The 23,332-nt window shown below is 41.6% G+C and overlaps 2 protein-coding genes and 1 long non-coding RNA gene across 14 annotated transcripts in view; 2 read left to right on the forward strand and 1 right to left on the reverse strand.

Moving 5' to 3' along the window:
* Window positions 1–5,718, forward strand: part of NHS (NHS actin remodeling regulator) — a 237,171-nt gene extending 231,453 nt beyond the window's left edge. For all 6 annotated transcript variants that reach the window (XM_083612237.1, XM_083612239.1, XM_083612238.1 and 3 more), the window contains one exon: window positions 561–5,718. In XM_083612237.1, coding sequence (XP_083468363.1) covers window positions 561–1,197 — 637 coding nt within the window. In that variant the 3' untranslated portion in view covers window positions 1,198–5,718. The remainder of the gene's footprint in view (window positions 1–560) is intronic.
* On the reverse strand, window positions 1,364–7,503 carry LOC310762014. The gene is made up of 2 exons (XR_014547779.1): window positions 5,892–7,503; window positions 1,364–3,062 (listed from the first exon to the last, which is right to left on the reverse strand). It is a non-coding gene; the product is annotated as an uncharacterized lncRNA (long non-coding RNA).
* Window positions 7,504–8,199: 696 nt separating this feature from the next.
* Window positions 8,200–22,881, forward strand: BEND2 (BEN domain containing 2). Of its 7 annotated transcripts, none has more exons than XM_083612296.1 (12): window positions 8,200–8,354; window positions 11,092–11,223; window positions 11,545–11,693; window positions 12,356–12,424; window positions 12,581–12,655; window positions 12,921–13,025; window positions 14,314–15,085; window positions 15,802–16,002; window positions 17,927–18,048; window positions 18,494–18,683; window positions 19,409–19,495; window positions 20,522–22,881. In XM_083612296.1, the coding sequence occupies exons 1-12, from the start codon at window positions 8,342–8,344 to the stop codon at window positions 20,710–20,712; spliced, it is 2,106 nt and encodes a 701-aa protein (XP_083468422.1). In that variant the 5' UTR covers window positions 8,200–8,341; the 3' UTR covers window positions 20,713–22,881. The 7 variants fall into 7 exon arrangements, with proteins under 7 accessions (XP_083468422.1, XP_083468417.1, XP_083468418.1 ...); XM_083612291.1 differs by having other exon boundaries at window positions 8,213–8,354; window positions 19,292–19,495; XM_083612292.1 differs by having other exon boundaries at window positions 8,236–8,907; window positions 19,292–19,495.
* Window positions 22,882–23,332: the final 451 nt, after the last annotated feature.

The raw sequence follows: 23,332 nt of genomic DNA on the forward strand, positions 1-23,332 counted from the left end.
ATGCAGTGCTTTTTTCTGGGGGGACGCAGGGGTACGCATACCCCTAAACAATTTGTGGATCTAAGTTTGGCTTCATTGAGGGGCAGTATTTCAATAGGAGTAGGAAAATGAGAGTATACCTAAACATTTTTTAAGGAAAAAAGCCCTGCATATATGTATGAGATCTGTAATAGCACTGCTAGGTCTCCCCGCCCCCTACTTGTTTTTGAGGCGGGACAGAAATTATTTTTAGATTCCTGTGTTGGTCAGAAGCTCACCCCCCTCTCTACTGAAAGGAGGACAGGGAGCTGTGTGAAGCCTGACCCTTGGAAGCATAGTCATCACCCTTGTGATTTCTGAGCCTGTTAGGCATTGCTCACTTATATTTGTTTCTCCTGTAAATGCACAGATGCAGAAGCCATTATACTGTACTGGTAAATATATTAATATAGTTCAGTTTTATAGATGACGCTGTTTACTGTCTATATAATTGCAAATATCTTGTGATCTCGCTCAGCAAAAACAGTATGAGATAGGTATCAAAGCTGTGAATATGATGGCTTCTTCCCTCCCCATTACAGCTCAAAAAGGAAAGTTCTTGGAAGAAAGGACTCTGGAGAGGTTTCTGCAAGGAACAGATTGAGAGCTTCATCTAGTACTAGCAGCGTGTCTTCTAGTGCCAGCAACACATCACCTGCGGCTTCAACTAATGTTCCCCCTACAACTGGTGCAGCAAGCCCAGCAAGCAGCCAGCGATCTCCTGGGCTTATTTACAGGAACGCCAAAAAGTCCAACACATCTAATGAAGAATTCAAACTGTTGCTCCTGAAAAAGGGCAGCCGTTCTGATTCTAGCTACAGGATGTCAGCCACAGAGATACTAAAGAGCCCTATTTCACCCAAATCTCCTGGAGAACTAATTGGGGATGCTCTTCAAAATGCTGATGAGTCTCCCCAAGCCTCATCAAGTGCCGAGGCATTAGCTCCTCTCTCTCCTTCCACTCCGAGAATGAATGCAGAAGGGATTTCCTCAAAAAGCTTTCCAACATCAGCATCTTCTAGAGTGGGGCGGTCACGGGCACCCCCGGCAGCCAGCAGTAGCCGCTACAGTGTCCGCTGCAGACTGTACAACACCCCGATGCAAGCCATTTCCGAAGGAGAGACTGAGAATTCCGACGGGAGTCCTCATGATGATCGATCTTCTCAGAGTTCCACATAGGCTACACCTGGGCCAGAGCACACTTCTGACTGTTAAATGGGAGGACTCTGCAATCACTTGGCTCACCTGACTATAAAAGGCCAATTCTGTAGCAGTCAAATACCATGCAGGGCAATATTGATGCTTGAAAATGCTAAGGGTTGCTTAAGAGACTGGGAGATGAGAAGATGATCTGTAGCTATTTATTACTTCACATTTTTCTATAAGTAGAAATTTACTAAATGGTTAACTTTCATTTCATTTGTCTTCATGTTTCTCATTGTCAATGTAGATTTACATTATCCAATTTTCAGAATTCCCTCTGCCCCTCCAAAGATGTCATTTAGGATCAAAAACATTACCTTCACTGTTGTGCTTCCCTAGGGAAAAAACATTAAATTGCTTGAGGAATTGGTATTTTTTTACATTAAAATGAACAGAAACAAAATTTAGAAGAAATGAACAAAACAGATGTACATATCCATATTTTTGATAAACATGTGTAAATAGAATTATCAGAGAGAAAATTGGTTGGTGGCAAACGATAACCTTGTTGAAAGACAAAAAAAGGATTAAAAAAGGTACTGACTGTATTCTGTGAATACAATTTTAATATCAAACATAATTTACATATCTACCACTTGTAATTGAATAATGAAAGCCTCTAACACAAATTTAACCCTTTAATTTGGGAAAATCTGAATAAAATATTATTATAAGATTAATTTGATATTATCTGATCAATTTTCTTTCCAAAAGTGCTGTTCCAAACAAGCTAATTTCAAAGAGCAGCTTGTGGCAAGAGGCTTATTGGCAGGCACTACAAATACAAACTGTTTATAAACCAGACTTGCAGTTGAGGCTTCTCCCAATCCCCTGCCAAGAATCTAGAGAAGTGTAGTTAGTCAGACTGCAGTTGGTAAAATGAGAATAATATCAGTCTCTTAAATCAAGTTAATACTATTTTCTCTTCCCAGACATCTTCCTCCCCATTGTATTTGGCAACCTATGGGGAGTGCAATTTATATAGCAAGGAAGGCTCACAAAGATGATTCCCTCTGTGCGTTTTCCTTTGCATGTAAACAGGAAAATTCAGAAGCATGGGGGGGGGGGACTTAGCAGTCCAAAGGTTGCCCACACATGCCATAGAGATTCTTAGCCCCATTACACAACTACAACCCCAGGATTTCTTGGGGGAAGCCACATCTGTTAAACGGATTTAAGTTTCTAGTGCCTCCATAACCATAACAAGAACAACAATTGTTCGGGTAAAAAGCACACTTTAAATAGGAAAATAAACACCTCCCCCTCTTCTAAATGCAAAATATGAGCTGTCAGACTTTACTCTGATGTTTGACACTTAATTTGAACAATGACTGTAAAGAGGGGGCAAGTATAAGGAAATGTTTTCATATTACTACTACTACTAGGCTGTTGGGTGACCTAGTCATAACCTGGTAACGTAAATCTTGAAACAAGATTAGTTTCATGTTCATAAAGTAAATAACTATTAAGCATGCAACAAATGCTCTTGATTCATCAATAAAATTGTGTAACAACTTTTCAGTGAAGCTTTGTGCGGACAACATTCATGCTACCTAAATATTTAGAAAATGACACTGTGAAAAAAATAGCTGAGAAATAGGTGTATGTATGCATACTTTATATAGCTTACTAAACTTGGAATGGGGAAGCTCTTTGGTCTATTATGCCAGCCACATACAGCTCAGTTTCTTTTGGTCCTGGCTTTACCAGAAATGCTTAACAGGGTGGGAATATATAGTGGGTGGGGTGGAAAAGGAATCCAAGCAAATACTTTGAATAAATGAAGGCAGGGAAACAAAAGCTGGATTACTTGAAGTTACTTGAATTTTCTTGTCGGAAAACTAGGAGCAAAAACAAATTGATATGAGATCAAGTACAACAGGGGTTTTAAAAAACACACACTCATATGCACAAAACAATGTCACTATTTTTAGAATAGAATATTTTCCATAGATGCATCAGTTTCCCCATTGCAATAGACTCCAAAATCAAATAGACATTCAGGCCCAGTTTTCTAAAATGCAGTCCATTGATATTAACTGTGGAATACAAATGCAGGAAGGTTTAGTGCTGAGGGCAGTTTTAAGGAGGAATGTGTTGTGCAGGACAGATTGAATCAAATGGCAGAATTAAGTTGATAGTCACTAGTAAGTCTACAAGTAAGTTGGCTTCAAGCAGAAATAAGTTTTACTAGGAATTTAGAAGGGGTGGGAAGAAGAGGGAGGATTACTTTTTAGTTTGCTCATAAGGATAAGCTTAAATATATTGTTTGTAGTTGAAATGATTGAGCAAATAACAACATTCAGAATTAGTCACAAACTGTTGAAGTTCATCTTCATCAGGGGCTCGTGAAAAATATACAAGGTTTTCTTTTTTTAGGTTTTCTTATAGTCCTCCAGTGTGGCAAAAGATGAATGGTAAGCATGTGTGTAAAAAGACTAGTGAGAACAGGAAATCACTGGCCCAATTCTAAAATTTGCCATGCTGGCAAATAAAGATTTAGGATGGGCCATCTGCACTTCTGAGCCGGTATGTTGTCACTAACTATGACAACATTCTGGCACACTGCAGAGATGTTATGGAGGCGGAGTAGGCAGATACGCTGGGGCAGACATTTAGGATCTGGACTGCTATAAGCAAAACCTAACCTAAATGTTTGGTAGGGATGTGTAATAGAGAGGTGTTAGTATTACAAGCAAGTCTAATGGTGCAATCCTATGCATGTTGTCTCAGAAGTAAGTCGCATAAAGTTAAATGGGACTTACTCCCAGGAAATGTATTCAGGATTGCAGTCTAATAGAGCTACTAAGCAAGCTCTAAAAAGTGGTCAAATAGCAAGTGAAGTAGAAAGCATTAGTGGGTTGACAAGATTCATGTAGTTTAAAGAAAAGAAAAGAACAATATAATAAATTTGATATGGGAGGCACAAGTGCCATTTGAGGCCACTTTTCAATTACTGCCAGAGTACCCTTACAAACTCCTGATGCTAAGACAACTGAGTCTTAACTCTTGGTGCTAACAATGGAGCATCACCAATGGCATTGCTTCAGTGTCACAGGCAGAAATATCACCACCACATGTTTAGGATCCAAGTGCCAAATTCATTTGTTTAAAAAATGCTAATGTGTTTTATAGCAAAACTGTTATAGAAAACAGCTGAATTGGTTTCTCCAAGATGTCAGTCTTGCAGGTGCCATCCACAGTGCACTGAGGCTGGCGAACGCCTCCATTGTGGATAACACTCCAAGGCATTTAATGATTTCGTATTGATACCACAGAGAGCTATATAAATATAGAGAGATATATTTAAAAAAAATACATGCAACTTGAATTAGAAGGCAGTGAAACACCTTCTTATGTAATGCTCACAAAACTATCATATAAAAAACTTATTTTGTTTACTCAAAAATCTATGACAAAGCGTTTCTATTTTCTATTTATCAGATTAAAAGCCCAAATGAATATGGATTGTAAATCCACTTTAAAATATATATATTGGCAAACAACCCCTGATTCAGCAATAGATGGTTGGCAAATGGAGGTCTGCTGCCCACAAGGGTTGCTCCCGTTAGAACTGAGGATGGGGCATAACTTTATGCACACAGTGATGCCCTTTCATTGACGTTAATGGGAATAAGCAGCAATAGCTCCTTGCCTGTGTATGAGTGCATACATCTCTGGACCAAGGTGACAAAATTTGGAGATAAAAACAACCTAAATCGACAATCTTATGCACAGTTTCCTGAGAGCATGCCCCATTGAATGCAGTGGGACTTACTTCCAAGTAAACATGCATAGGATTGTGCTCACAAATAGTGTCTTCAGAGCCCTCAAAACACATCCCATCTTGAAACAGGGTATAAACACATAAGTAATTTGTGAGCCATCATTCCAACTTTCAATTATGTTGTTTGCACTGATGTTACAATGGTTTTTGAAGTTATGCAGCTGTTTGTTTGATCTTTTCTTTCAATAACATTTTTTCTTTCCTATTTTAATATTGTGGCAGCATAGAGAATATGGATTAGCTGAAGCAAATAAAGCATATGTTTGCATTTGCCAAAGGTCACTGATAGAGTGCATTTGCTGCAATTGTGGCAGATTTAGAGAAATACTGTAGGTTATGACTTAAAAGTTTAAAAAAAAAACCAATTAAGAAGGTTACAGTGTAACTATTTTGGTACTATCACCAGTTCATGCTGGCAGAAGAGACAATGGTTTATGGACTTGCATCCATTTTGTATTTTTGTAATATTTGTAAATATGAACTTTTTAAATTGTTGCAAAGATGGTTTCTTTTGTAAAATGTTTTCAAAGTTTACATTAAATCCAAGCCTTTGTATATTTTAGAGCTGTGCAACACTTTAAGTCTTGTATTTATTTTTAGTAAAAACAGTGACAGTTTCATTGTGAACCCCCTCTCTAAAATGTGTCAGAAAAGTTTGATTATCTAGGAAGTGTGTATAGAAATGGCAAATAAACGTGACTGCAATTAAACTGCTCCATTCTCTTCGCTTCACTGCAATCAATGCAAGAGCTGCACTGCTGGGTCAGCCCAAAGGTCTGCCCGATCCAACATCCCCTTTCATACCACAGCCAACCAAATGCCTCTGGGAAGCTCACAAACAGAGGCATGAAAGCAACGGTCGTTCCTTACAGTTGCTCCTTACCAGATTGTGCTTCAAATGTATGCCTCTTCTAAACCCGGAAGTAGACGACAGCTCTGCTGATCTATCGCCAACGATAAGTCACATAGTACAATCCTCTGTATGTCTGCTCAGAAGGAAGCTCCGTCCATTGAGTTCAGTGGGACTTACCGCCAAGTACATGAGAACATGATTGCAGCAGACTCCTCCAAGGATTTATCTAATCCCCTTTTAAAGCCACCTAAACTATAGGCCAGGGATAGCCAATGTGGTGTCCTCCAGATGTTAGACTACAACTCCCATCATCCCTCCCCGTTGGTTATGCTGGCTGGGGCTGGTGGGTATTGTAGTCCAAATCTGGGGGGAACCACATTGGCTACTCTTGCTATAGGTCATCATAATCTATTGTGGCACCAGATTCCACAAATTCATTATGCATTGTTCAGATTTCATCTTTGCTCAGTATTATAATGTAGGAGTTTGGATTAGGACCATTAGATGCAAGTTAAAATCCCAACTCGGCCACAAAGCATTTCTAACAGATACATGCTAGAAACAAGAAAATTAAGCAGAGGGTAAAGTTACACAAGTGTTCATCAACCAATAGCAGAGCCCCAGCTTCATACCACTTGCACACACCGTCACCTTTATTATTCTGAATTTACTATTGCTATACCCAACCCTGAGCACTTGTGATATCAAACAAAACCAAAAAATCAAACTAAAACACCAAAACCAGTTTCTTAAAAGCTATTTTACTCAGATTTTATTTTGTCCTTTTGTACCATTCCAAGTATAAATGGTCCACTTCCAGGGTATATGCAATCATATGCATGTTTAGTCACTCAGAAGCCTCACTGTCTTCAACAGGCCTTGCTCTCTAGCGAATGACTTCAGGATTCAAGCCTTTGTTCAAGTTATTGCTTACTAAACATGCAGTGGCTTGTGTGCTGTTAAGGCTAGCTACAGTCAAAAAGTTTGAAATCTAGATTTTAGGGCTTTCACTGCTACAAATAATCTCTGAAAGAAAGCCCCACTAATCACACATTGGTTCCCATAGTTTCCCTTTTATGTCTGTCTTGTCAGGAATCAAAAACTAAATCAAATTGTGATCAAAAATAATTTTGTGCAAAAACAGCACATTTCAATCTTCTGTTGTTGCTAAATGCTAAATAGTAGAAATTATCTATGTGTCTTATACATACAGTGGTACCTCAGGTTAAGTACTTAATTCGTTCCGGTCTGTTCTTAACCTGAAACTGTTCTTAACCTGAAGCACCACTTTAGCTAATGGGGCCTCCTGCTGCTGCCGCACCGCTGGAGCACGATTTCTGTTCTCATCCTGAAGCAAAGTTCTCAACCTGAAGCACTATGTCTGGGTTAGCGGAGTCTGTAACCTGAAGCGTATGTAACCAGAGGTACCACTGTACTATGGGAAGGAGGATACTTGAGAAGAACTCACAACACACACCCCCGCCCCAAGGGATCTTATTTTACCATTTTGAATGTAAGTACTTATGAAAATTGCAGGCTGCAAGCACTAGCTTAAAAGAGGCACATTTCCTAACTCAGGGAAGCCTCTCCTAAGATAATGTCTACTACAACATCTGAAAACAGTGAGAGAACACTTCGTGCTCTGTAATGATAGCCATGTTCAAATATATAAAAGGATCTCACATAGAGGAGGGAGAAAGGTTGTTTTCTGCTGCTCCAGAGAAGCGGACACGGAGCAATGGATCCAAACTACAAGAAAGAAGATTCCACCTAAACATTAGGAAGAACTTCCTGACAGTAAGAGCTGTTCGACAGTGGAATTTGCTGCCAAGGAGTGTGGTGGAGTCTCCTTCTTTGGAGGTCTTTAAGCAGAGGCTTGACAACCATATGTCAGGAGTGCTCTGATGGTGTTTCCTGCTTGGCAGGGGGTTGGACTCGATGGCCCTTGTGGTCTCTTCCAACTCTATGATTCTAAGTATTTGCTTATAGGCAAGCAACTTAGCGAGCCCATTCACCTACAACTCATATAATCAAGGTACTGGTTTCTTTCATTCCTTGAATCCCTCTGCCATCCCCTCACAACCGAACCAAGTGAGCAGCGAGGGAATAGTGGCGCTGCCAGCGACGGCTGCATGTGCCGCAGAAAACAGAGCCTGTTGAGCGTGTGCTTGCCGTCACCACATCCTGAAATCTCGTGGGGTGGGAGAGGCGACGGAGGGAAGGGCGCTCTCTCAAGGCCGTTTCCCGCAAACGCTGTAAGGGACAGGCGAAGCCACCACCTCAGCGCGCCCTCCCTCGGCCGCCCGTTTGCCAAACGCGCCCAAGTCCCCACTGCGCAGCCGCAAGGGTAACCGAAACTGTTTTGTGCCTCACGTCGCTGCCGCCGCTTCCGCGTCCCGACTCCGGGTCTGTTACGTCGCTGGGCCTCGCCGCGTCGCGACCGTCCGCGGCTCCCCTTCCTCCTCCTCTCTTTCGGCACCATGTCTGCCAAAGGTAAGAAGCTAGAAACGGACAGGGAGCCGGGAGCCCACCCGCCGCCTGGCCGCATGCGCAAACAAGGAACGTTTCCAACGGCTGGACGCAAAAACGGCCGTTGCTCAAGCAGCCGAGCCGTTCGCGAGGTGCCGCCTCCGTGTTGATCTCTTATTGGCCCGCTTCGTGCTCAGCGGCGCTGCTATTGCGCAGGGCGCTTGTCTGTCAGCGTTACGTTGGCGCTTGTGCGGGGGGAGGGGGGGAATAACCAAGGCTGCTTGAGATTAACGGGCGGGGGAAACGAGGCCAGGTTTGAGGAGATTTCTTTGGCGGGCGAATAAAACTTTATTGTACTGAGGGGATAATGAAAGCTCGCTATCTTGGTGAGCGCGGAGTGTGGGGAGGACGCGGGCGCTCACCTTCCGTAGCTGTGCTACGCGAAGGAACTGAGCATGTACGAAAATGCTTGCCTCGCCACTGCGCGTGCGTTACCGTTGAAGAACGCTGGGAAGCCGTTTGCACGGCAGGTGGCTCGAGGAAGCCGTTCTCGTGCGGAGGGGGCGGGGAGACGCAGGTCCGTTTCCCCCTGTGCTAGATGGGACACAAGACTGCAGCCACCCTGAGCAGTCTTACGCGTGTTTCCTCAGAAATGAGCATCGCTCAGTTGTGTACACAAAGGCAGCGCTGTCGTCCATCTAAACTTTAAAGCTGAGAGTAAAAGGGCCGTTCTGACTGCGCAGACAGTGCCGGATTTACATATAAGCTAAACGAGCTATAGCTTAGAGCCCCACTCTCTTGGGGGCCCCCCAAAAAATTAAAGGGGGAAAAAATCTGGATGTACATATCCAAAATATAAGATAAAAAACAAAATAAAACCTACACACAGCAACAGTGTTTGTGCTGTGTAGGCTCCTATCTGTTATGTGCAAATGGCTTTAGATACCTATTAGGTCCATAAATTACCATATATTCAACACAAAAAAACAGTGACAATTTGTTGTTGACAAAGGACAGCTGGACATATAAAGGGCCCGTTACCTTCAGTAGCTTAGGGCCTCATCAAACCTAAAACCAGCCCTGTGCTCAGAACAGCAGCTTCCTGAGAGTTGTAGAAATTATACCTTTGTGGTATGCTTAATTTTCCTATAACTTTGTAAGGTGTCTTTGAAAACAAGAATGGAAAGGTGAAGTTATTCCATCCAAAGGACGGTGCTTAATTTTTTCCCTTTCATTTCCAAACTGTTATTTCAAACAATTATTTAAACAAATAAGATAAAATGAGGACATCCAGACAGTATCCCAAAGAGCCAGTAGTGGGAGTTCATACCAAGAAATTGTCTCACACCCATGTTGAACACAAAAGTTAAAACATAGTGGTTACTGTGATCACTTTTTTAAAAATGAGGAAGTATTAGGCCATGTATTGTGATTCTAACACCAGAAACAAGGCAGCTGCATAGACCTGCTTTGCAGCATAAAAAATAAAATGTCGGGGTGTGAGTGTGTGTTTAGTACAAACATTTTTCCCTTTAAAAAAGAGGCGGTTTCCCCCGCAAAAGCATTGAATGGAGCCATATTGAATGGTACAGCTGTCATCTTTGTTCTGATGTCTTTTTCTTTGGCTGTCATTGATCCTTGGGTTTTGTGTCCTTAAAAGAGGTACACTTATTCTAGTGGTAAAATTTGAGTGCTTCATACCTAATGATAGGGTACTGTAAGTCTTAGCATCCAATAAGACATTTCATTAACTCCTATTTTATGTATCCAGGTCAAACTAGGATTCTGTGCTTTGCTCAATAGATTGGTGAGAGTGGGGGGAATCTACTCAGGAGACAATTAGGAGCATAATTGGGCAAGCACATGCATGTGCTTTGCATAATCTAAAAGTCAAATGAACACATCATTCCTTTCCAATATGACCACTGGAAAGTCTTGTTTTTGTTTTTTTGCCCGAAGCCTCCCTCCTAAAATAAAAAGGGAGACAAGGGAAAAGTGAAGCAAGCGCAGCTCTAATAGGTACAAAGTGAAATGTACCCCAAACAATTAATAAGGAAGTAAATGAGTGATGCAAGACCTGGGTCCAATCCACAATCCAGCATTCCCTCCACCAAGTACAGTACAATGCTGATTCTTGGTTTTGTGTGATGCACACATTGCATGCTCCCAACTTCTGCCCCTTTATTTTGTGATATTTCAGGCTACTTTTAAGATGAACTTATTGCATTGTTCTTTTACTGTGCGTTTCCATATGAATCAGCTGCACACTATTATTGCTATTATAACTGCGAGTCTCTTCAAACCTGCTAAACAGGTTCACTACACTTCCCCCCTGCCCCACCTCATCTTTATTCTTTAACCTCGGGTGAATAAGAATTAATCTGTGGGAATGAAGTTTTATTCTCGGTGACTGGATGGTCATAACTGCTTGGGAGGAGCAGTACTTATCAATGTGCAGCTGTGCTTAATTTGAAAGCCATTTTCTCTAGACCTTCACTTTCCATGTGGAAAGTGGAGGTTTGTGATTGTAGTACAAGTCAACCGAATTCCTCCATTAACTTGAATGGGCGGGGGGGGGGGGAGAGAAGGCTGCTTTATTTACGTTATGTTAAATTATAAAGTAAAGTAGACATAAAATCTATATGGTTCAATAAAAGGCTTTTATTGTAGATACATTGGGCTGTTGGGCTTATACAGAGAAGTGTAAACTACTGTACTTAATAGCATCTAATTCATCTCCCCTGCTGTGTACATGTTTTAGGCTATATTGCAGTGCACACTGAAGATGATGACAACACTGTAATAATTGATGATTCAGAAATGGAAGATACAGAAAATGGACCTGAAACTCAAGGGAAGTGTGATGGTCGCTATGTAACTCATCTTACATATGGTAATTATGTTTAATTTCATTTTGAAAGATGATTATGACTTTTCATATAGGGGGTTCAGCGATGTTATCTAGGGAAGCATAATTTTTGTCTGGCCTTGGTACTGTAGCCAAGCCAAAACTTGTGACCTCCAGATTTCTACCCTTCCAGTGCCAGATTTGAAATCTTACCCACAGTGAATCAAATTTTCTGGAAATACTTTTTTAATGTAGCATTCTATGAGAAGACTAATTAAATGGGATAGTGAGGTATAAAACTAAATTAAATCTTTCTTGAGTGGTATCTAAGGCATTATTAAGACACTGCCTAACTTACATTTTTAGAAGGTAATGAAGATTTATTGGATATAGAGGAGCAAGCTGGATCACAGGAAAATCTTTCAACAAGTGCGCCAAGGCTCAGTCGCAATCCAGAACAAATGGAATTAGTTTATTTACGTAAAAGGCGCCGACTTGCATCCTCTCTAACGGGGGTAAGTATATTCCAATAAATTACTTGTACAGTGGTACCTCAGATTAATAACTTAATTCGGGTCACAGAGATTCTAGGGTTTTAGGGGTTGTTTTTTAAGTAGACTGCAAAAGACTGAAATCTGCTTATCCCAGCATTAAAATACAGTGGACACTCAGGTTGCGAACGTGATCTGTGCAGGATGCACATTCGCAACCCACAGTGGCACGTCTGCGCATGCGCGGATTGCAATTTGGCGCTTCTGCACATGCACGACCTCCAAACCCCGGAAGTAACCCGTTCCGGTACTTCCGGGTTTCAGCGGTCTGTAACGCAACCTGAAAAAAACGCAACCTGAAGCGTCTGTAACCCGAGGTATGACTGTATAAACTTTTATCGAATAACTGACACAAAAATATAACAATTCAAACTGTTTCTATAAGCCCTGCTTACTGTCTTTCTATGAACTATTAGCGGTATCTGTGGAGCACATTGATCGTTTCCATGTAATGAATTTCTTATCCACAGCGTGGCACCAGCGTTCTGCTTTTCTTAACAAAACTTAGTATGGATTAAAATAATTTTTCTTAGTCAGCCCACGGAACAATAATAACAAATGATTATAAGTGCCATATCAGTTATAATTTATGTTATTTATATTCTTTATTTCAATATCTTTATTAGATGAGAGCCAAAGAGCCTGAATATGAAGATGGAGATGTTATTTATGAATACGACCCTGATGATGAATGTGTATGTATACTTCCAAAAATAATTTATAGCCTCTCTTTAGGAGGAACTGCGCAAATTAAAATACTGCTTTCTTTTAAATTTGAGAGCTTTATTTTATCATTTTTGTTTCCAATTATTCCTGTGACTAGGGTTACATTTTCATTGTCTTTACACTAGGGGAGTGTTGTATCTGAAGCTTCATGTGCAGGAGATCAGCAGAAAACTCTTATGGAAGTCCTTAATTATTGTCAGGTACTGTGCCGTCCTTCATTGTTTGTTTGAGAAGCCATTTGTCATGGATAGGGAATGTGTGGCCCTCCAAATGTCATTACACCCTCACCATTGGCTGGGATAGACAGGAGTTTAAGTCCAGCAACTTCTGATTCTCCATCCTTGCTTTTATAAGTTCTTCCAAAACAAGGTCTGTTTAGGCACCAGTTTCTTGGTCTTCTCCCTTGAGTTCCAGCTGGCTTTGAATCTCTCTTCCAATCTGACATAAATAAATGTATGTTTGCAGGCCATGTATGATGCCATTCTGAAACTGGATGAGAAGTTTGAGAGCCTTCATCGCAAGGTCTCAGAAATGCAACACACCCGGTTAAAGCCTTTACTTTTAAAACCAGTGAGTATTAAATTGCTGTAGTTGCAATTAGTTTTTGTTGATGTTTTGTTAATTTTCTAATTGTCTTTAATGGTGTTTTTCTTATTGTGTTTCATTGTGATTTAAAAATGGCATTAAGCTTCTAATCTGGCCATGCACTAGAGCAGGGATGGGCTAGCATAGCCAGTGGTCAGGAGTGATTGGAGCTGTAGTCTAACAGTATCTCTAGGGCACAGGTCCCCCATCCCTGTGTTGGGATGCTGCCAGGGAGACAAAGGCCATCATGACTCCACGTCGTCTCAGGACGATCCATCAATCTCCCGTAGATACAGTATCAGTCAATTAGCGACACGAGCCTCGGAAATAGCTGTCCACATCCCAGGACTCATGCACGCCCTTTTTGCAGAGTTCGCACAATGAAAGATGCACTCAGGAGAGCAGCATATTTACAGCTTTATTCAGCGTTGGTCAGAACAAAGGAAGAACATGACTGCCTGCCTGCGTGTCAAGGCAACAGAGAGAAACAAAAACTATATACAAAAACAGAAACTTCCTGTGAGCCGGACGTACGCAGGCTGTGACTCACAACAGCCTGTCCTTTTTAAGGTGGAACGGAAATATCCTAACATCCTGTGCATCCCTAACCCTGTACCAGAGGCACATAACTGTGTACAGCTTGGGATAGCACAGTACATCTAACAGGGCCCAAGTTTGGTTTCTATTACAATGCAATATTGTGTATATAGTAATAAGAAAACATTGCACAAAAACATAAACCTAATGTTTGCATACAAAAGGCTAGCCTATATTGGATAACTTTTTTCAAAGTTGCTGAAATAACTTTATATAGCTTGAGCTACAAATACAGTGGTACCTCGGGTTACATACGCTTCAGGTTACAAACGCTTCAAGTTACAGACTCCGCTAACCCAGAAATAGTGCTTCAGGTTAAGAACTTTGCTTCAGAATGAGAACAGAAATCGTGCTCCGGCAGCACGGCAGCAGCAGGAGGCCCCATTAGCTAAAGTGGTGCTTCAGGTTAAGAACAGTTTCAGGTTAAGTACGGACCTCCGGAATGAATAAAGTACTTAACCCGAGGTACCACTGTAGACTATGATTAAGATGGCTAACAAAACATGATGCAAAACAAATCTGAACATATAAATTCAGTTCCGTTCAAAGCACAGCATTTGAGTACTCCTGCCTCCAGTATGTGTTCACCTGATAATCTCCACTTTTTCAAATGGGGCTAATGCCAAGCAGTGTGGCAAAATGGAGTGTTTGCTCAATGTTTTTCTCTCCTTTTCAGAGGCCACTTAGGTTTACGTACAGAAGTCCTAGAAATCTCTTACCTGGAAAAATCAGAATCCAGAAGGCAACAGAAAGAAAGCCGAGTCAGATCTTACCCCCTGGGCATGGATGTCAGAGCCAACCCATGAAGGTTAAGCTACAAAGAGCTCCTATTTTGACCAGATCTGCAGTTAAGCCAGTTCCACACACCCTTCAACCTGAATCACAGCCCCCTGTGCACAGGCAGAGTCCACCACTTCCTACAATTGTTTCCACCCGTTCACTGTGTCCCCCATTCAACATGGCTAGTGACATGCCTCATATTCCTTCACAAACCAATCTAGCAACCTTAGCCAACGAAAGCTCTGTTACTGTGGCATCTTTGGCAATAGCCTCACCAGTGGTGTCATCAGTAGCATCTACACCACCAGCAGCTAATTTGGAGAGAAACAGTAGGACAGTGACTAACAAAACTTCACCTGGAAGTAGAAGTATTTGTAATGAGCCACCCTCATCATCTTCTGTTTCTGCCAGTTCAGCAGTTGCCTCTAGTCGTTTATTGAATGCACCAGTTACAGCTAATAAGATGCGTGACCTTCCTTCACAAGCTAGTCTTTCAACTACTGGTGGTCCAGCTCAGGTAGAATCTTCAGCTGTACCCTCACCGGTGATATTACCTGAAACCAGTTTGGAGAGAAAAAAAACATTGGTAACTTACAGAACTTCAACCGGTGGTACAGATATTAGTAATGAGGTACCCTCTTCTTCTTCTTCTATGAGTCATAATTTTGGTGAGTTACAGTTTTCATAAGAATAATGTGTTTAGCTCTTAATTCCTTCTTTAATTCCACTCTTTTGCATGCACAGGGATTCTTCCATTAAACTGAAAAGGTAGCCACCCACTGTTTCTCATAGCACCAACGTTCTGCTTTCTCACTTCCTGCTCCATAAAGGCAAAAGGCATCCCTGTTGTACCTGCCCTTTGGTGGAGGTGTCACAAGGGCATAATGGCAGGTTGTATTTTCATAGCAGCCACTATCCTCCAACCATTTCCCTGTCCATCACTCAGCCTGGCACTGTTTTAAAAGGTGCTTCTGTGTTGCATCCTTTTCCTTTTCTTTTTTTATTGAGTGTTATTCTTTTGACTGAATATTTAGGAGACTTTCCCCACAGCTCACTGAAGTTTGCAACCAGACTTTGCAAGGATGCTTAGCATTACTATCTGGGTAGAAATATTACTGCACTACTGTAATTTGTGAAAAGAGCAGGGATGGGGAAGTTCGTGAGCTGCAGGAGAAGGGGTAAGGAGTCTGTGGCCCATTCCCAGTCTCTTAATCATGGTTAAGAAATTAGAAAAATTGTGTCTTTAATGAACCTGGGGGGGTACTTCCAAACACGTGGACCATGTCTGTGAAATGTTAGAAGCCCAGAATGGCACTTTGGAGGACTTGCAGTGGGTGCAGTGCAATTTTGTTTTAATACTCTTCTAATGTTTTCCTTTATCTAGAGTTCATTGGTGATCCAAAGCGGAATGTGAAGGTCCTTGGCAACTATTTGATGAAAGCGTGGCAAAAGACCGTGCCAAAGTATGCTGCGCGCTACTTGGTCCGGGTTTTGTTCCCAAAAGAAACATTGCTATGCAGTGTTATGGGTACAAGGGCTCGAGGACGCAGGACACTAGACCCAAACAAGGTCGCTGCAATCAGAGGTATGTCACGCAGTAGCGGGGCAAGGTGGGGGCAGTCTGCCCTGGGTGTCACCCCTGAGGGGGGTGCATCGCCGTGAGCGGCGCCCCCCAGGACGCTCACCGCCATCTGATGTCACACTGGTTTAAGAGAAGGGGTTAGATTTTCAACCCTTGGCAGTTCCTTAGGCCAGAACTACATAAGAAGACTCAGACAGGGTTTCCAGTTTTATGTTTTCTCCCAATATTTAGATAGAGTAGAACAGTAGGTAGGAAGTAGCCAAGAAGAAAAGTGCTTAATCATTTCCCTGCCAGTTCTCATCCACAATTCCTTCTCAAGTGGTTTTCTCCTCCCCCCCCCCCCAGCTGCCTAGAACAACAGAAAGAAATATGGCTAGGAGACAATGGAAAGGGGGAGAATCAGTGAATAGGAGAAGGTTTAAACACCACCCTCACTGGGCACTTTTTCTCCTCTGCAGACATTCTTTCCCTAATGTTGCCTTTAACTTGCAAGTATGATTATACTTGCAAGTATTAAAAAAACTGCATGTTTTCATACATTCACACACAAAAACGGCAGTTCCTATTGCAACTGGAGCAAACAAATTTGCCTGATGGTATACATGCACTTAATTCAGTTCAGATGAAATATGGTTTTCTTTGCTTCATGAAATATTCTTAACATATTTTACTACCTAGTCACCTTTGTCTGGTTATAATCAGGTAATCAGTATTTATTTTCATAAATATTTCAATTTACACAAGCTCTCAAAATGGATACTCTCATGGGCTCTCACTTGTGGGGCCTCAGGGTTCTGTCTTCTCCCCCATGCTTTTCAACATCTACATGCAGCCGCTGAGAGAGATCATCATGGGGTTTGGACTCTGTGTCCATCAATATGCGGATGATACCCAGCTCTACCTCTCTTTCAAATCAGAACCAGTGAAGGTGGTGAAGGTCCTGTGTGAGTGTCTGGAGGTGGTTGGAGGATGGATGGCAGCTAACAGATTGAGGTTAAATCCTGACAAGACAGAAGTACTGTTTTGGGGGGACAGGAGGTGGGCTGCTGTGGAAGACTTCCTGGTCCTAAATGGGGTAACTGTGCCCCTGAAGGTCTAGGTGTGCAGCCTGGGAGTCATTTTGGATTCGCAGCTATCCCTGGAGACACAGGTCAATTCTGTATCCAGGGCAGCTGTTTACCAGCTCCATCTGGTACGCAGGCTGAGACCCTATCTGCCCGCGGACTGTCTCGCCAGAGTGGTGCATGCTCTGGTTATCTTTCGCTTGGACTACTGCAATGTACTCTACATGGGGCTACCTTTGAAGGTGACCCGGAAACTACAACTAATCCAGAATGCATCAGCTAGACTGGTGACTGGGAGCGACCACCGAGACCACATAACACCAGTCTTGAAAGACCTACATTGGCTCCCAGTACGTTTCCGAGCACAGTTCAAATGTTGGTGTGGACCTTTAAAGCCCTAAACGGCCTCGCTCCAGTGTACCTGAAGGAGCATCTCCACCCCCATCGTTCTACCCGGACACTGAGATCCAGCGCTGAGGGCCTTCTGGCAGTTCCTTCGCTGCGAGAAGCCAAGTTACAGGGAATCAGGCAGAGGGCCTTCTTGGTAGTGGCACTCGCCCTGTGGAATGCCCTCCCACCAGATTTCAAGGAGAGCAACTACTACCAGACTTTTAGAAGACATCTGAAGGCAGCCCTGTTTAGGGAAGCTTTTAATGTTTGATGGATTACTGTATTTTAGTATTTTGTTGGAAGCCACCCAAAGTGGCTTGGGGAAGCCCAGCCAGATGGGCGGGGTATTATTATTATTATTATTATTATTATTATTATTATTATTATTCAATGGTTTGTTTAAAACAGAAGCGCGGTGTTTCATAGTAACATAAGTGTGCTTTAAAAAATAATAATTGTGTTTTTGAATGCAGAATTTCTTGCTGCTTATTTCCCAAGTTATGATCTAAGTGAGCGTGGGAAAGACTGGAAAACCTGTATTACAAATGTGAATGCAATGATCCGCTGCTTACGTTATGAAAGCAAAACAAGTCCAGTAAGTTCTTTCTTTGTGTTGACGCCTGTATAAACACATCCTAGCCCAGACTGCATTTCTCTGAAAGCAATTATTTTAAGTTTGAAATCAGAAGTTAATAATAAACGCTGAAACCTAGAAAGTATTAAGGATGTTTCAGGCTCATTGATACAAAATATTTATAGATCTCTAGTTACCGACGTAGTGATTCACGGCCATTGCTTTGAATGTTTCAAATTGAATAGAGAATTTACAGAAGAATGCCTGCCTCTTTTGCTACTGTGTCACTGCTATTGCCAAGAGCAAAAATAACATAGCAATTGAAAATACTATGAAATAAAGTAATAGACAATATTGTTCTTGCTTTAATTCATTTAAGTTTCTTCCTTATGATATTTGTAGAAGTTTATTACTGCATTTTTACATTAGTTATGGAAATATTCCTCCCTGCTGCATTGCTTCCTAGATCACTGAGGGAAAAGAGAAAGCTCCTGAAGCTCCAGACACATCCATGTGTGTAGATTTAATTGATATTGAGGAAGAGAGTGACATCAATTCTCAAACCAGTTCAATATCAAACCAGCTTCAAAATTCAACAGGGGGTAATAATAAAAACACACCTTCTTCCAGTGAACCGCCTTCTTTAGAGCCAATGGGTAAGCTGCTGAACCTTCATTTTCCATGTCAGAACTGTGCAAGCCATATGCAGTATGCAAACACTGTAAACCAGTCCTCCAGGCATTTAAAAACCTGCATTTCCCCCCTTGTCTGTCTAAGAGGGAAAGAATGGGGGTGGGGTGATCCAGCAGCTTGCAGAGCATAGTAGTGGTTGGTGGGTTATACCTAGCTGGGTAGCTCACAAGTTAAATTAGACTTTTAGCAGTCTGACTGATAAATCTTCCTTAATTTTTTCCCTTCTTCAGTTTAGACTGAGCATGCAGACATGGTTTTGTTTTAGTTATCTACTTTAGGCATTTCAGAAATATAGAATTATGAGGAATCTGCTCATTGTAGACACAGAACTCTTCATTTTTAATTAGTTTTGAAAACAAACATGAAACCATTCCACTTGGAACAAAACAGGATAGTTAGATTTCTAAGCTTTTTAGATGGTCCCTGCTTTCAGGCTGACAATCTTAGGGCTGACATTTGTCAACCATTCTTGAGTCACTCTGCTTAAAGAATAGGGTTTGAAGTCTTTTTCATAATAATAATAATAATAATAATAATAATAATAATAATAATAATAATACCTCCTCTCTAGCACATCTTGGGAACCCATCAAGGAATGTCCAGTTGCCCTTTTCAGTTATTTTTGCAGCCAAAGGAAAAACTCGGCCAGAACTTTCAGCACGCTACCTGATACGTCATCTGTTCACAGAGAATATCCTGATAAAAAGCAATGTGTATGGCAACCTGGACCGTGGCACACATCCACTGGACTGCAACAAAATAAACGCTCTCAGAGGTCAGTAATGATTCCAATAGGAGAGATGCAAACTGCAATCCCTAAATGCAATTTAACTGGAGAGTAACCCCCATGGAACTCAGTGCAATTTGGTTCCGAGCAGACATTATATAGGACTGAGCTGTCAGGCTGTGAAATATTTATTCAAATATTTATAAACTGCTCTTTAACAAGATATATCAGGGTGGTATGCAAAATACAATAAAATGTATCCAGATGTATCCATAAGATTTAAAACATTAATAAAACATCAGGAGATACTGGTTGGCGAAAAAGAAATTCATATTGTGGAGCTCTGTCTAAACAAGACCTCTTTCAGAATATGTCTAAAAGGAGGCAGGGAAGATTCCTGCCAAACCTCTACTTGCAGGGCGTTCCACAGCAGCGCCTGCCACTTTCAAGGTTTGGTCTTTATTGCATAGGCCAACCAAATCTCAGGCCAACCCACCAGAGGTGCCCCATCAAGAGATTTCAGTGATCAAGATGGAATTGTTACAATAATGGCAGCATCGAAATTGCTGCAGTGTCAAGTGACTTTATCCTCAAAATAATGGACCAAATGGTCAAAGCGGGCCACCAAATGCCCGTCCCCACCAGCAAATGAGACCAGATTCCAGATGGTCTGTAAGAGCTCTGCTGGATGATTACTAGAGGCTGCGAAGTAGGACTTATTTGCTGCCCTTATTGCCACACGGTAGGTCCGATTATGTGTGCTCAGTCAGCTTTGGAGCGAGTTCTGTGCCACCATCTTCCATCCTGTTTCATCACACTGCTTCCTAGGATACCAGGGCTCCACAGTACCAGAGGAGCAATCATGTTGATGAGGCTCTTCCAAAAGGCATTTACTGCTCATTTGTAGGATTCCTGATTTAGTAGTTGCTTGTCAGAAGCAGTTACGGGTACTGTAGCATTCTCTCTTCAAAGTAGGATGCCTTTAATTTGCCTAATCTGAACAGTGTATAACTCAATACTTACTAAGCAATATAAAACTTGAATAAACAATTTGTAACTTGCTTTTTTTATTAGACTTTCTGCAAGAGACTTACCCATCTTTTGAGCTGAAGGAAACTGGATATGACTGGAAAGCATGTGTTGCAGCTATAAACAGCACAATTCGCAGCCTGAGATTTGACCATAAAAAGGCCTCATCTGGAGTCCAAAGCAAAGTGTCAGCTAAACCACCTCCACTGTCACGAAGTTCAAAATGTTCCCTGTGAAACCCTGTCGCAGTATAACAATATAAAAGCAACTTTCTAGTCTGTCAGCCATAACTGTGTTAGATGTAGCCTCTGCTACAGTCACAGTGGACTTTTTTCAAGATGTGGTACAATAGTTTATTTTCAGTAGCTGTCAACTGGAGAGTTTTAGTATTCTTAACAAGATGAAATTTAGTAGATCAGAGTAAGAATTTGGTTTCTATCTTGTGTCAGTGATGCTTCTGTCTGCTGTAGAGGATGACAGGCATTAAGGAAACTCATTCTCAATGCACAGTGTCTTCTGCTGAGAAATGCTATTCCTAAGAGAAATTACCTGCAAATGGTATGTGCATGTTAGTTACACTGGACATGGGTTACAAGGTAGAATACAGTGGTACCTTGGTTCTCAAACGCCGAAAACCCAGAAGTAAGTGTTGCAGTTTTCGAATGTTTTTCGGAAGCTGAATGTCCGATGTGGCTGTCGGCTATTGTTTCCAGGGCGCCTGCACCAGAAGCTGTGCCTTGGTTTTTGAACATTTCAGAAGTTAAACAGACTTCCGGAATGGATTAAGTTTGGCACTTTTGTTTTTGCTATTTATTTCGTGTTTTTGTTTTTGAGGCTTTTTCGGTTAATTTGTTTTTGTGACTGTGTGGAACCCAGTTCAGCTACTGATGCATTGATTGAGTGACTGCAGAAATGGATAAAAGCCCCCCATCCAAACAATGACTATCATCAGTGAAGTTAAGAATATATTTAAAAAAATAAAATAAAATTTATCATCTACAATACTGTCTTATTTATTTTATAGTACAGTACACTGATTATTGCTTTCCTTTTATGGATCAATGGTCTCGTTACATAGTAAAGTTCATGTTAAATTGCTGTTTTAGGATTGTTTTTAAAAGTCTAGAATGGATTAATCTGTTTTGCATTACTTTCTATGGGAAAGTGCCCCTTGGTTTTGGAATGCTTTGGTTTTAGAACGGACTTCCGGAACGGATTGAGTTTGGGAACCAAGGTACCACTGTAATGGAAGCCCAAGGAGGAGCTCAAAGTGGATGTTTTCCTGAGTTTTTGAAGGAATACAAGTTTTCTGTGGATTAATTCCTTGTGCCAGGGTGGCTAGCCTTCTTTCTGATGTGTAAATTTTTCACATGGGGTATAATTTTAATTTGGGAGCACTTTCAATACATAGTGAAATGTTGTACAATATCAGAAAGTGAATCATGCCATTGATGCAGAGTCTGCCTAAACAGTGTTGAGCCTGAGGGAGTGGTAGCAGATATCCACAACTGAATAAAGGATCAAAAAATGCTAACTTCTTTTTCCTGGTACCAAAACTGGTTTGCATCTTTCCCCCCACCCTTTAGCTTCACCAGTTGTGAACTGGCAGGACGAAGGAGAGAAGGAAGAGGATCCCAGCAAGGGGTGTAGCTGGGATGGCGACACACTGGGGCAAGCAGAGGGTGGGGAAAGAAGTATTCACAGGGTGACAGAGGGGATGGGGGTCAGTGCACAGGAACCAGCAGAGGAACCCCTTTCTCCCTGAACACGGTGGGCTCTGAGTGGGAGTGGCACTCCAGGAGGCTGAGGGAGGCAAAGGCCTATAAGCTCACTAGCTGGCCAAGTGGAGCTTGCTAGCTCTGGGAGGAAGTGTATGATTCCTCAGCTGGAGTAGGCTTGGAACAGGTGAGGGTCACATGCATCATCAAGCCCAGATGCTGCAATCAGCATGCAAAGTACAAAAGGGAAGCAAAGCTGAGGTGCTGTGTCTGTTCAGCAGCCCACGTTGATGGGCCTTGGCTTGGATGTCTACTGGACTGTGCTTTGGGTTTGACTCTGGACTGTATCCTGACTGCTGGACTTTAGACTGGACTACTTGGATTGACATCTGGACTGTGTTTCCTGACTTTTGGACTTTGCTTGACCCCAGGACTTTGGACTTGACAAACTGACTTGCTGCCAGGTAGGCCAAGGATTCAGGACATCACCTCACATTTGAATATGATGTAAGGATGATAGCTAGGCACATATTTTTGATAAAGTAGAACATTTTTATTGTGGGTTCTCGTTTAGAATAGGTTTTGTCTGACATTTCTGCATAAATATTCTGGAATATTTATTATAAACTAGAAATGAGTTTTCTTTTTGTCTAATATAGCTCCAAGCTATTGCTTTCCAAGTTACAATCACCTGTCTCTGTATCTCTTTTTTGTTACGTTGTTTACATTTAACACCTGGTAGTTTTATTTTATCATATTATGCAAACCAGCTCAGTTGAATGTGTACCATCTTTTATATTTTTTTGGATTATTTGGAGAAGTTTATATTTCAGTTTGCTGCTTAAGGCCTAAACTCATAGTTGCATTTACAGCCTCAGCTATGCACCTAATTTTGTTGCAATAGCCTTCACTTGTGAAGCCCTTCTATTTATTTAGTTATTTCAGACACTAGATCTGAAATTCCTAGAGGCTGGATCTTTCTCCTGGCTCTTACAAATCATGATAGGCCCCTTTGTCCCCATCAGAGATGCTGTATCTGGAGGTCAGCCACATGGCTCTAGAACTGGTTTTTAGAGTATGTCCATTAAAATGCCCTTTATATATTTACAGTTCTTTGTCCCAATTTGCAAGCTTCATG

Source organism: Podarcis filfolensis, assembly GCF_964270895.1.
Source record: "Podarcis filfolensis genome assembly, chromosome: 4".
Lineage (NCBI taxonomy): Eukaryota > Metazoa > Chordata > Lepidosauria > Squamata > Lacertidae > Podarcis > Podarcis filfolensis.

Coding starts and splice junctions, on each gene's coding strand:
- BEND2 (XM_083612290.1), top strand. Junction 12,425..12,580: donor ACGACCCTGATGATGAATGT/GTATGTATACTT, acceptor TCTTTACACTAG/GGGAGTGTTGTATCTGAAGC. Junction 18,684..19,291: donor GCCTTCTTTAGAGCCAATGG/GTAAGCTGCTGA, acceptor CCTCCTCTCTAG/CACATCTTGGGAACCCATCA.